Source organism: Protopterus annectens, chromosome 2.part1 (genome assembly GCF_019279795.1).
Source record: "Protopterus annectens isolate FY-2018-M chromosome 2.part1, PAN1.0, whole genome shotgun sequence".
Classification (NCBI taxonomy): Eukaryota; Metazoa; Chordata; order Ceratodontiformes; family Protopteridae; genus Protopterus; species Protopterus annectens.
Window position 1 is genome coordinate 1,472,513,390 of NC_056729.1, and position 13,958 is coordinate 1,472,527,347.

General features: G+C 46.3%; 1 protein-coding gene across 1 annotated transcript in view; it reads right to left on the reverse strand.

Annotated features, from left to right (window-relative positions):
* FAM114A1 (family with sequence similarity 114 member A1) overlaps nucleotides 1–13,958 on the reverse strand; it is a 1,202,629-nt gene that overhangs the window by 384,056 nt on the left and 804,615 nt on the right. Inside the window, exon 10 of the mRNA XM_044062942.1 lies at nucleotides 7,805–7,975. Within this exon, the coding sequence (XP_043918877.1) occupies nucleotides 7,805–7,975 (171 nt within the window). The remainder of the gene's footprint in view (nucleotides 1–7,804; nucleotides 7,976–13,958) is intronic.

Genomic DNA, 13,958 nt, shown 5'->3' on the forward strand with positions numbered 1-13,958 from the left:
CATCTCTTGGCTCCGTTCATTCGGCTCCAGGATCTCCCCTGCTGTCTAAACGGAGCCAAAGATCTCACTCCTCTAGGTCATCGAGGCTGTCGGATCATGACCTTCAGAGGGTAGTGAGTCGACTTCTTAAGTCCGAGGCATTGGCCCAGATGCTTCAGAGCCCGACTCATCAGTCGATGCCTGCCCCGGTCCATCAACATATTCCTCCTTCGACTCTCTTGAGCTTGGAGCCGGGTCGCGTCGGAACCGAGACTGTGATAGCGTCGGAGCCGATACAATTGTCTTCGGCTCCGTCATCGGCTCCGTTTTCTTCCTTGGAAGAATCTCGGCGCCGGACTTCCCTCGTCGGCTCCGAGGGGGTGAGTGGCATCGGACCCTTGTCCGACCCCCTCTCCCTCTCGGTGCTTGCGCTGGTGAGTTCGGCTCCGACATCGGCCTCGGAGCCATCACTGTCGGTGCCGAGGGGGGTTCTTAGCTTCTCGGAGCGGGGACCTCTGGCTCTGCCTGACAGGGGTGCTTTCGAGGTCATGCAGAGTGTGTTAGAGCCTGGCTCTACTCCACAGTCGGCTCCATCCGCCCCTCCCTCTACAGTGCCTCAGGTTAAGTCGACTCACTCCCTCATCCCGGACCGCAGAGAGCCAGCTCCTCAGGAACCCCCTGTGGGGATTTCATCCTCTTCCGAGGCCTCTCCTGATTTGGCAGAAGAGCCCCCTCGGAAGAGGAAGTGTAAGAGGAAACACATTGACTCACCTGAGTCCATCACGTCAGACACAGATTTGGATGATTCTGAGGGTTCCCCCCGTTCTCCTTCTGAAGATGTCTCATTTGCAGACATTCTGGAGATCCTGAAACAGAGGGGAAATTGGCCAGCCCTCAACCCTTCGGAGGACGAATCTGTGTATCTTGAGGCATTTGGCTCTCGTCCTTCCACCTCCTGGGTGTCCCCCCCTTTGACCCCCTCATGCAGGTGGTTGCTAAGAAGGCATGGACGGCTCCTGATTCAGTGGACCCCACTCCCAGGAGACCCTCCAAGTTCATAACAGCTCCAGCAGACAAACAGTTCTTAACAAAAGGAGTTTCTGTGGATGCTATGGTGGTAGCTGCTGCCACTAAGAAGGAGCTAGCTGATCCTTCAGTACCTGTCCATCCACCTAACAAGGAATCTAGGTCCATGGACAGGTACGGGAAGCGGATGTTCTCGTCAGCGACATTTACCATGCGTTAAGCTGAACTACCTGTGCCATTTTACTCGTCTTCAAAGGGACTTGATCAAGGAAGCGAGTGAAATGTTAAAGGACCCTACAGCTGCGGGTTTCCAAGATAAGATGAACACGCAGCTGGCTACCCTTAACTCCATAACCAACTCCTCCATGCGCCTTCTTTCTTACGCGGCTGATGGAGTGAGCAGAGCCGCAGGGACAGGTGTGGCCTTATGTAGGCATGCCTGGATGCGGCTATGCAATTTTGCGGACCCCTTCAAGACGTCTTTCACTAACTCCCCGTTTGATGGATCATCCCTCTTTGGTCCTCAAGTGAAAGAAACCTTGACTAGGTGCGAAACTGATGGCAAGACCCTTTCTGCCGTCGGAGTCCGTTTTTCTACTCCTTCTAGGCCTTACCCCAAAGGCCAGAAAAGTGGAAAGATGTGGTTCCGTAAACAATCTCAAGGGACTTCGCCTGACGCACAGAGTCGTTTCCCTGCCAGAGGCAGAGGCGGGAATAACAATGGTAGACGTCGCCCTCGGGGCAGGGGGGGTCCGCAGAACCAGGGCAATCGGGAAGCCTTCCCTGACAAGCCCTTTCAGCATCCCTGAGGTGTTGCCCGACTGCCCATCTTCGGAGGCAGTCGGGGGAAGATTGTCACTGTACCCAGAAGCCTAGCTATCCCTGACTCAAGACAAATGGGTACAGTCCATCATTTCCGAAGGCTATTCTATCCCCTTTCTTCGCATTCCAAATCAGTCAAAAAAATCCCTTCCAGATGTTCCACCGCTCAAAGGGATCTAGCGGTTTTGGAGATTTCAAAACTGCTTGCAAAAGAGCAATTCAGCCAGTTCCAGCAGACCAGCAAGGATCCGGAATCTACTCAAGGTTCTTTTTAGTTCCAAAGAAAACAGGGGACTGGAGACCAATTTTGGATCTCAGTGTCTTGAACAGATCAGTCAAGAAAACAAGATTTCGGATGGTCACGCTGCAATCCATCCTTCCCCTTTTGGGAAAAGGAAACTGGATGTGCTCTATAGACCTTCAGGATGCGTACTATCACATAAAAATGAACAGACGCTCCAGAAGATTCCTCCGCTTCAGGCTGGGAACCAGTCATTTTCAGTTCAGGGCCCTGCCCTTTGGTCTCACCACTGCCCCCCGGGTGTTTACCAAATGCATGGCAGTGGTAGCTTCTCACCTGAGACAACAAGGATTCCAGGTGTTTCCATATTTGGACGACTGGCTCCTCACAGCTCCCACCAAGCGTCTCCTTCTGATGGCCAGGGATTACACTTTTCGCGTTTGTCAAAAGCTGGGTATTTCAATAAATTGCGAAAAGTCTGTTTTGTCGCCTTGTCGTACTATTACCTACATAGGCGCAAATCTAGATACAGTAAACATGTCTGCGAGACTAACACATCAGGGAATAACAGACATTCACAAACTGGTATCACTCCTTTTCAACAACAACAGAATCAAAGCCAGGTTAGTTCTGAAAGTGTTGGGAATTATGGCAGCGGCCATACCTCTGCTTCCATTAGCCCAGATTCCACATGCGGATCCTTCAATGGATGCTCTTTACTCAATGGTCATACCAGCAACTTCCAATGTCTCACACCATTATGATCACGCAAGCGTGCAAAATCATCTCATGTGGTGGATGTCTTCCCCTCAGCTCTTGTTGGGAAGACCCTTTGTTCCACCTCCTCCGGTTGCTACTCTGACAACGGATGCCTCCCTGATCGGGTGGGGGGGCATTATCAGGGCAGGACGGTCCAGGGCACATGGCAACCAAACGAATGCCACTTGCACATAAATGTTCTGGAGATGAGAGCAGTGCTTTTAGCGTTGCAAGCCCTTCAAGACTCTCTTCCCTTGGGAACGATTGCAATCCAAACAGACAATATGTCTGTAGTGTGGTACATCAACAAACAAGGCGGAACCAGGTCATACCCCCTGTGTCGAGAAGCACTCAGACTGTGGCAATGGGCGATTTCTTCTCAGCGGTTTCTGATAGCAACGCACATCCCCGGGAAGTCCAATCAAATTGCGGACAAGTTGAGCAGAGCTATACTCATGCTTCACGAGTGGTCTCTGAAAGACTCTGTAGTGAGAGAAATTTTTCTCAAGTGGGGTCAGCCTTGCTGCGATCTTTTTGCTACTCCCCAAAACAGCAAGTGCAGAGAATATTTCACTCTATTCCCTTTACCAGGCCAACCCAGCAGAGACGCTCTAGTCCAAGTTTGGCCCCGGGGACTTCTGTATGCATTTCCTCCCTTCCCGCTAATCTCTCAAGTGATACAGAAAGCTATCGCTCAGAAGGCCTCATTGATCCTCATTGCTCCTTACTGGCCTCGACAAGTGTGGTTCCCCTTTCTACATCGTTTTTTTTTGGAGCGACCGTGGAATCTGGACCTAGTTCCAGATCTTTTGATCCATCAGTCGGGTCAGTTTCATCGCTCCCTCCCCTCTCTGAACCTCACTGCTTGGTTCCTCCAGTTCCAACCTTAGCCAGGCTTCCTCAATTATCTCACTCTGTTAGAGATATTTTGATAGCTTCCCATAAATCTTCCACTCAGAAGATTTATTTGAGTAAGTGGAAACGCTTCACATATTGGGCTCAAGGAAAGGACATAGATCCTTTCACTGCTTCCATCCAATTAGTCCTTGATTTTCTAGCTGAACTCTTCCATGCAGGTTCATCTCCCTCTACACTTAAAGTTCAATTGGCAGCTATTTCTATCTTTCATGTGGGTATTTCTGAATCTGCCTTAATGTCCCACAAGCTTTGCAAAGCCTTTTTGAAAGGAGTTTTTCTTCTCAGACCTCCTATAAGAAATCCTCCTTCTCCTTGGGACCTAAATTTAGTTCTTGCTTCTTTGATTCTCCCCCCTTTCGAACCTGCAGTCTCCTGTTCTTTAAAATTATTATCATGGAAGACTCTTTCTGGTAGCTATTACATCAGCTAGAAGAGTTTCAGAGCTTCAAGCACTCAGCTGTCGTCCTCCTTATCTTTTGTTTCATAAGGACAGAGTATCTTTACGAACTAACCCGTCCTTTTTGCCTAAGGTGGTCTCGACGTCAAATCTAAATCAAAGCATTGATCTACCTGTCTTTTTTCCAGAATACTCCAATAGGTCTGAACAAAAATTACACTGCCTGGATGTTCACCGTCAATTGAGGTACTACTTGGATAGGACAAAACAGTTCAGAAAATCTGATCAGCTGTTTGTCTCCTATGCGGAAAGCAGAAAGGGACTTTCAGTTTCAAAGGTATCATTATCCAGATGGCTAACATCTTTAATGTCCCTTGTATATGAAATTAGACATCAAAAGCTGCCTGATAAACCTAAGGCCCATTCCACCAGAGCTTTGGCTACTTCTTTAGCCTTCCAAGACAGACTGCCTATTGACACCATTTGCGCAGCGGCTACTTGGGCTACTCCTCACACTTTCATTTCTCATTATAAGTTGGATTTAGCTTCTAGGCATAGAGCTAACTTTGGCTCCACTGTTCTCAGGAGTCTGTTCCGTTAGGCCACCCGGGACAAGGTGCTAGGGACGCGGTCCCATCCAGCAAGAATGAAGGCGAGATAGACAACTTAACATATAGAAGTTATGTTCTTACCATAACGTTCCATGTTAGTTGTCTTCTTCTCGCCTTCTTCTTGCATCCCACCCTCCTTCCCCCTGGCCTGGACAGACCTAGAGGAGTTGTGATTGTGACCTCTCTTTCTACCACCTCTTTCTTAGACATATGCTATTATGCATATTTCCTGGTTCAGGATGTAGGTCACCCTTCTTTCTTCCTGTTGTTAGAGGTGGACTCTGTTTTACAGTTATACTGTTACTATTATAAGCTGGGGTTAGCTTACAAACGAGATCTGAGGTAACTCTCGCCTAGCATTGTGGGATATAAGGGGAGCCTCGAGCCGGTGGAACCAACTCTCGAGCTTTAGAGTGGCCGAGTCGGAGCCGAGGTCGGCTCCGAACCCATCCAGCAAGAAGAAGGCGAGAAGAAGACAACTAACATGGAACGTTATGGTAAGAACATAACTTCTATTTATGCTTAACAAAACAGAAAGAGACAGAGAAAAACAAAGAGAAAGAGGAACGTGGGTGGGAAGAGTCTGGTAGTCAGACCTGATTTATCAGGAAAGGGTGGCTTCTGAGCAGGAGTAGTCTGGCATATTTAGCCAGAGGAGCCCTCCTACCACCTTTTTTACTTTTAGGAGGAAGATCAGACTGCCTTCAAACAAAAACTGGCTTACTACGACAATTCCTTTGGCACTTAGGCACTGGTAAAACAAAAATATATTTTAAAAGCTATAACTCCTTGCCTTTCTCCTGCAGGGACTTGAACAAATTAGCAGCAGCACCAGACAAACATTTGTTGTCCAGAGAAGCATCCATCAACTTAGCCTTAATATCATCAGGCAGGAGTTGAAGCCGTAGCCCGGAATATCTCCTCAAAACCTAACCTGAAGCAGCAGACCTAGAAGAAGTACCTGCTGCATCATAGCTACACTTAATGGAATGGCAAGCCACCTGAGAAGAAGCCCCTAACAAAGACAATGCAGAAGTCTTCCCCTCAGAATCAGAAAGGTCAGAAATAACTTAACAAGCCTGGGAAAGGACAACTAAAACATATCTGGTCATATGAGTCTGGTAATTAACAGCCTGAAAGGCTAGTGTGGCTGAAGTATAAACCTTCTTACCCAGACTTTCCATGGTCCTCCTGTCCTTATCAGAAGTAAGAAGCTTAGTGGAGGACAGTAATTTGGAAGGCTTACCAGATGCCATGGAGACCTCTTAAGGGTCAGCAGATAGACACTTACAAAGGAATTTACGATCATCAGGCACTTTATAAAAATGATCTAGCTGCTTAGGAGCAGGGGGCTGAGAATCTGGAACCCAAGAAGCACAAGAAAAAGCATCCAGTAAACAGCCAAAACAAGAGAAACACCAGATGGTCTAGAAGACTCCATATGAAGAAGTTCACAATATCTCCTCTGCACTTCAGACATCTGGGAACAATCCCATTTAAAGAACTCCATCATCTTAGTAATAGTATCCCCAAAAGAAATCTCCTCAAAAGGAGATTCAAGACTGGTAGACTCCTCCTCTTCCTCAGCAATATACTCAAGAGGGGAAGGAATATGGGTAGAATAGGCCAAGGATTCCAAATCCTCTTCTTTAGAGGAATCCTGATCCCTAGATCTCTTGAGGGGAAGATGACCAAGGAGGAGCCAGAACAGAGACCCCTTGAGGAGGCTTCAAAGTCATAAGAGCATTAAACAAGCCCTGTCTAAAATTATGCCATTCACTTTCACGGTCCTTAGGAGCAGAAGAAATGTTTCATCTTTTGCTTCTTTTTTAAGAGGATGCCCACCTTAGGAAATGTTGAAGGCTCAGACGCTGGCCCTCAATAATAGTAGTCAGGACTTCCTCCCTCACCAGAATCTGAGGAACCCCTGTAGGCCCTCTGGTGATAATCAGCTGCGGATCCCCCTGTACATCCAAAATGAATGCCTGCAAGCCCACCAAGAATGTGCCAGCAGCCGGATCCATGCCGGCCTCCAAAACAGTAATGGGAGAGGAATCCAACCTAAGAACCAGGTGAACCTACAGGATTTCATCAGCCTCAAGAAAAACGTCCGATACAGGAGGTGCAGCCAAAGAATCCAACTTAAATTTTTTGGGGCTTCTTCTTCAAAGACGGCTGGACTCTCAGGCCAGAAAGTACCCTCCATAGCATCTTTCACTAAAAGTTTGAGACGCTGACTTTCCAAGTAAACAGCAAGGGATAAAAGCTGACTGTGCAAAGTGTTTGCATAAAGGCCTGGCAAATACTGCAGGACATATAATCTTGAGAAGCCCATAAATAAAACAAGCACTGCTCATAACGGTCTTTATGGGGAGTCGGTCTCCTACACTGGCATTTACCCTTCTTTCTGGATGACATGAAACTCCACAGCAAAACAAAAGCAACAAAATGAACAGCTAGGTGCACCAGCAATGACTTGGGCAATCAGACCGACGATCAAGAGATGGTGTTCAGACTAGCAGCAAAGAAGTTTTGAGGCTGGTATGTCTGGACATCACCTTTATGGCCTGTGTTATGCAAGGAGCATACGTGTGATGTAGAGCATACCTTAAGACAATCTAAAGGCTTTGGTATACTGGATGAACATTGTGCCACCCTTGGTAGGGGATCTCTCAAGTTATGAATACTGCAACAGTGAAATGAAAGGACATCTATAGGTTGATTTATCATCATTATTTTTTTACACTAAATATTAATCATGTTGCTGAATAATTTCTGAGGACTAATGTGTTAAGTCGGTCATCTTATAAGTCAAGGGTTAATGGCGTTTGTACTGTTTAATTCCATTTTAACATTTTAAAACCTATCAGTGAAGACATCTGGGTTAAAAAAAAAACACAAACAATAACTATACTTTTGATCAACCTATGATATGCAGAAAAAAATGAACTAATAAATAGGAATATTTCCATATGGTTTTCTCTGCTTAAACCTATGTACTTTTATGTACAGGAAAGATACAGTGTAACTGAGTAAAGCAAACTATGTTACCTCCACTGTTTTTCCCAGTTTACTATCGCTTTCTTTTTCAGATTTACTTTCCGTGCTTACTGATTCTGGATTTCCTTTATCCTTATCCAATTCTTCAACATCAGTTTCTGCAACATCTGCAGATGCCTTTGCAGTTGCTTCTCTCACCCAGTCATGGGCTCGTTTTCTGGCCTGAAGGAAATATAAACAATATTACTATATACCATTCATGTATCTGCAGAATTTGTAAGCAGAAATCACTGAAGTATGACTATATTTTAATTTTTCAATATAGAATGCTTGTAACTAAAAGGTTATGGGGCAGACTGAATATATATCAGTATCTTGAAAGTATAAGCATACATTACATATAAAAGTACAGAATGGCATGCATGTGTGTGTGTGTGTGTGTGTGTGTGTGTGTGTGTGTGTGTGTGTGTGTGTGTTTGTGTGTGTATGTGTATATATATATATATATATAGATATATATATATATATATATATATATATATATATATATATATATATATATTAATACTTGCATATTGTTCAAATCTGTTACAATCACAAATCTCAGAAGTCATTACAGTCACTCCACTAATAATAAATCTTCAAAATGATCAAAACCCTTTTGCAAACTACGTCTGGGTGATTTGGCATAATGGTTTAAGGTCTTTGTCTCAGAGATGCAAGATACAGGGTTTGATTTTGACCTTGGGTTATTGGATACGCTTAAATCGTCTTTATGGCAGTTAACCAAGTATCACCTATGAACCTTTTTACTGTAGAGTGTTAACTGTATGGATTCCACTGAGTCAATGGCCTATATTACAGAGGAAATAGTAGAGAAAGTACAGTTGTGTACACTTACCATAAATGTATATGTTTGAGTGTATTCACTGTTGCAGTCATCACCTGTGGGTTATCCCTGCTGTGGTAGCCCTCAGTCAGCCCGAATACCAGAGTCAATGTTTTTCTAATTAATTGTTTTTTCTTGCCCTAACCCATCAGAAGCACAAGGAAATAAGGTAAAGTGGTCCTGGTGGCTAAAAGCCACTGTGGGAAGCTTATGTCCTCCTTAGGGGTGGAAGAGGATATAAGGGGATGGAGGGAGGGAAACCAGGACAACAACAGTGAATACACTCAAACATCTACATTTATGGTGAGTGTACACAACTGTACTATGTTCTTCGTGTTTCACTGTTGCAGTCATCACCTGTGGGAGGATTCCTAAAACTGAGGAGAGGGGTGGAAGGATAGGTTAGAGCCCTAGGCATGGGTTAGCAGGCCCTGCCGAACCGCAGAGGCAAACCCTGCCCTAGACTTAGAAAAAAGAGGTAGGTGGTAATGCTTTGTAAAGGTATGGACAGAGGTCCAGGAGGCAGCTTCCAAGATGTCCTTGGTGGGGACTCCTCTGAGGAAGGCTGTGGAAGTGGAGGCTGCCCTAGTGGAATGGGTACAAATAGACTTGGGGGGGGGGTTCCCATGTAGTCTGCAGCAGAAATGGATACAGTGTGATATCCAACTGGAAATGATTTGCTTGGAAATGGGCATCCCCTCAGCCCCTGGGGCAAAGCTGACAAGCAGTTGGTCTGTTTTTCTGAAGGGTTTAGTACGGTCCAGATAGTATCTGAGTTGTCTGTGCATGTCTAGCAAGTGCAGAATTCTTTCCCCCTTGTTTTGACAGTTGGGAAAGAAGGTGGGTAGGTGTATGGCCTGGTTGAGGGCAACATCAGATACCACCTTGGGCATAAAGGAGGGGTTAGTCCTCAGGCAGGCCATGTCTGCATGGAAAATGATGAAGGACTCATCAGGCATGACTGCCTGAAGTTCTGAAACCCTTCTGGCTGAGGTGATAGCTAGTAGGAAGGCAGTCTTCCAGGAGAGGTATTTCAATTCTGTTGAAGCAGCAGGTTCGAAAGGAGATAAGGTTAGTTTTTCTAAAACATAATTCAGGTCCCAGGCTGGCGTGGGAGGCCTTCTGGGAGGTCTGATATTAGAAGTACCTGTGAGGAATTGTTTAATCAAAGGATGAAAGAAGAGGGTTAGGTCTGAATCGTAATGGGCTGAAATGGCTGTGGCATGGATTTTAATAGAAGAGAAAGATAGGCCACTTTTCAGTAACTCGGCTAGGTAATCCAAGATAAGAGGGATGGAAGGATATGAGGTACTGGCCCCTCTGGACTGGCTCCAGGAGCAGAATCTTTTCCATTTCCCTGCGTAAGATTTTCTGGTGCTGGGCCTTCTGGCCTCTGTGATAATGTCTAGGACCTGTTTGCTTAACAGGGACTCCTTGTTAGCTTTTAAAGTATAAGCCATGCTGAAAGATTGAGAGTCTGCAAGTCTGGGTGCAGTACCCCCCCCCTCAACACCTGGGTCAAGAAGTCTGAGATCAAGGGAAGCTGCTTAGGGGGCTGTAAATTCAGGCTGCGCAGTAAGGGGTACCAATGCTGTCTGGGCCAATCTGGAGCAATGAGGATGGCCTTTGGTCTCTCCTCCCTTATTTTGATCAGTACCTTGGGAATAAGAAGCAGAGGAGGGAACACGTACACAAAGAGGGAGTTCCAGGGGAAGGTCAAGGCATCCACCTTCCATGCTAGGAGGTGATACTCCCTGGTACAGAACATTTGTAGCTGGTGGCTGAGGTGCGAAGCAAAAAGATCCACCTCCGGAGATCCCCACTCCTGAGTGATTTGTAGAAAGATTTTCCTGTGGAGCTGCCATTCGTGGGGGTCCAGTAAGTTTCTGCTTAGGTGGTCTGCCAGGCTGTTGTTGACCCCTGGTAGGTATTGAGAAATTAGAGGTTCATGGCTAGCCTGCACAGAGGGTAAGATTGGGTCCCCACCATTTGTCGATATACCACATTACTGGGGTGTTGTCTGTTTTTATAAGGAGAACCCCTGGCCTGAGAAGGGGTTTGAAGGATGTCATAGCCTTTTGTACTGCCATAATTTCTTTCTGATTGATGTGTAAGGGAAGGTGATGGGCATCCCAAAGATGCTGTGTGCACCCACCTGCTAGATGAGCACCCCAAGCACTGTCTGAGGCGTCGGTGGTGATGCTCTGGCCGGCAGGGCACCAGGATGAAGGGAAGACCCTTGTTCTTGGCACAGGCCTCTGCCCACCAAAGAAACTCTGCCCATATACATGGGATCAGAGGGAGCGAGGTCTCTAGAGGCTGAGAGTGCTGACACCAAAGGTTCTTTAGATACCACTGAAGTTTTCTCATGTGAAGCCTGGTCAGAGGAATTAGAAGGATGCAAGATGCCATTTACCACAGGGCTTGCAGGAACTTCCTCACAGTGAGGTGGTTTCTGGAAGCCAGCTTGGTAAAGCAGAGAGGCAAGAAGCTCTGCTTTTCTGGGCACAGGAAGGCCATTTGGGAAGCTGTGTCTAGCAGAGCTCCCAGGAAAATGATCCTCCTGGTGGGAGTTTGCTTTGATTTATTCTCGTTGATGGTGAACCCTAGGGAAGTTAGGAGGGATTTGACAAAGAGAAAGTCCTGGAGCAGCTTTTCTTTGCACTCTGCCTGAATGAGGCAGTCGTCCAAGTAAGGATAAATCTGTATATTTCTCTGTCTGCAAAATGCTATGGCCTGGGCTAAGCATTTGGTGAATACTCTGAATGCAGTAGATAAGTCAAAGGGCAGCGCAGAGAACTGAAAGTGTTGTGATCCTGCTCTGAAGCACAGGAATTTCCTGCAGGATTCCCGTATGGGGATGTAAAGGTAGGCATCTTTTAGGTCTAGGGTCACTAGTCAGGCATGTTTGATCAGCATAGGCAGCAGCTGCTGCAAAGTTAGCATTTTGAATCTGGGGACCACCAGGGAGGTGTTCAGAATGGATAGACTGAGGATGGGGTGCCAAGTGCCCTCTCTTCTGGGAACAAGGAAAAGTCTGGAATAAAAGCATTTGCCTGTTTGATCTGAGGGGACAGGTTCTACTGCCCCCTGGGATATGACAGTTTGGACCTGTCTCAGTGCTTCTGCTCACTGATTTGGAGGTAAGTCTGGGTACCCTCTTAGAATTGGGAGTTCACTGAAGGAGAATTTGTATCCCTGAAAAATTATCTTTAAGACCCATTGGCCCTTTGTTACAGAAAGCCAATTTTCTTTGTAGACTAACAGCCTTCCTCCTAGTTTTTGGTGAGTAAAAGAAGGGCAGAGGGGGGAGGGGGAGTCATTGGGAGTTTTTGGCATAGAAGGGTGGCTTAGAACTCCCTGCCTTTGGGGCAGAAGTGGTCCACTGTTTGCTTCTGGCACTGGGATTGAGACCTGGATGGTCTGTACCTGCCGGGCTTAACTTGGCTTTGTCTGCTAGATGCAGGGAAGGACCAGTGCTTATAAGGAAAGTTCCTGCTGAACCTGGGAGGTTGAACCTGAAAGAAATCTTTTACTGTTTGCATAGATTTTGCTTTGTCTTCCATCTTTTTGAGCACCTCTTCTGCTTTTACTCCAAACAAGTGCTCAATATCCAGGGGTGCATCAATAAGTTTAGACTTGACATGCTCAGGGAGAGGTTGTTCCTTCAGCCATGCATGTCTCCTAATGACAGACCCTGACACTGCTGCCCTGCTAGAGGCTTCTAGGGAATCATATCCACAGTGTAAAGAGTGTTTGGCCACTTGACAAGCAGAGTGCAGTAAATCTGCTAACTCTTTTGAATTCGCACAGTCAGGAAAGGTAGAAATCTTTTGTCTTAACAGTTCCAAAGTGTGTTGCTGATATTTTAACATATGGAACTGACAACTGAGTGCTCTGATAGCTAAGGTTGCAGAGGTATATACTATTTTACCCCATCTGTCCACAGCTCTGGAATCCGTGTCAGAAGGAAAAGGATTCTTGGCAGAACTAGTCTTAGCTCCTTTATGTCCCTGTGTAATGACCTGCAGGATTTCTGTACAGGTATTTTTGAGAATCCGGTACTCTGAAATACATGTCAGGCTTACTGGGAGCAGGTGGGAGGATGTCAGGGGTTAAGCTGGATTCATGGAAAACATCATCCATCACTTCTAAAATAGGGGGTGGGGGTGGCCAGGGTTCTTTGCTGGAGCAGGTCCAGAAACTCTCTAAGTCTTTTTTTAGACTGGGGGAAGTCCTGAGATTCCCAATGGAAATGTTCCCTGAGGGTGTGAAGGATTTCCCCAAAGAAAAGGTCCTCTGGAGGGAAGCCAGAAGGGATGGATTCCTCTACATCTGAATCCTCATAAGCAGTCAGAGATTGCTGTTCCTCTTCAACATCTGAATAGTCAGATTCCTCAGAATCCTGTTCTGTCATAATTTCTAGAGAAGGGTGCCTTTTCCTTTTAGAAGTTGTGGCTTAACTACCCCGGTTAAGGGAGATGAGATCTTCTGCCACTTTAAGCATTTTGTGCTTGGCATGGTGGAGCAGGTGCAAGATGGTGGCTAGAAGCAGATTTTCTAGGAGTGACCTGACTTCTAGGCCTGACAGAATCTGTCTGTCTGAGAGAAATGGTAGCTAGATGAGATGTTTTTTGTCTAGATTCGGTAGTGTGAAAGGCCTCCTCAGAAGCCGGTGCCAGCGTTGCAGCTCCGGACCCAACTGAGGCAGAGACAGCCAAAAGCTTGGAAGACTAAGAAGATTTCTGCTGCATACCAGACTCAGAAAGGGTCTCGGTAGAGGCCTCCTGTGTAGATATCGAATTGGGCAACAGGGGCTGCGAAAGCACCTCACTGAAGTCTGGAGAACTGACTACCTGCTTAGGTGTAGAGTCATCGCAAGGCTTAGCTTTGTGTGGTCTGTCTCTATCTTTATCTCTGCGTTTTTTCGGAATGTCCACAGATTGTTGGCTGACGGATGCCATATCCGAATGCGAAGATGGAACACGAAAATAACTGTCTACAATAAGAGCTCTACAGTGAATGATTCTCGCATTAAAGAGAGCACAGAACCGACAACGGGGGACGTCATGGTCTGGGCCTAAACAAGTGATGCAGTAAGAATGGAAGCCTATGTGTGGGATTTGCTTTCCAAAGGTGAGACAACCGTTAACTTTTTCAGACATTCGTTAGTGCAAGAAAAAAGGGTCCCCAACGGGGTACTTAGCTTTAGAAGTTTTCAGCTGCAATTCAAACTCTGGTAGCGACCAACTGGCACTCGTGCGAACTGCTTCTGCTACGGGCTCCACAGCAAGAAAGACTGGTGTAATGATGTTG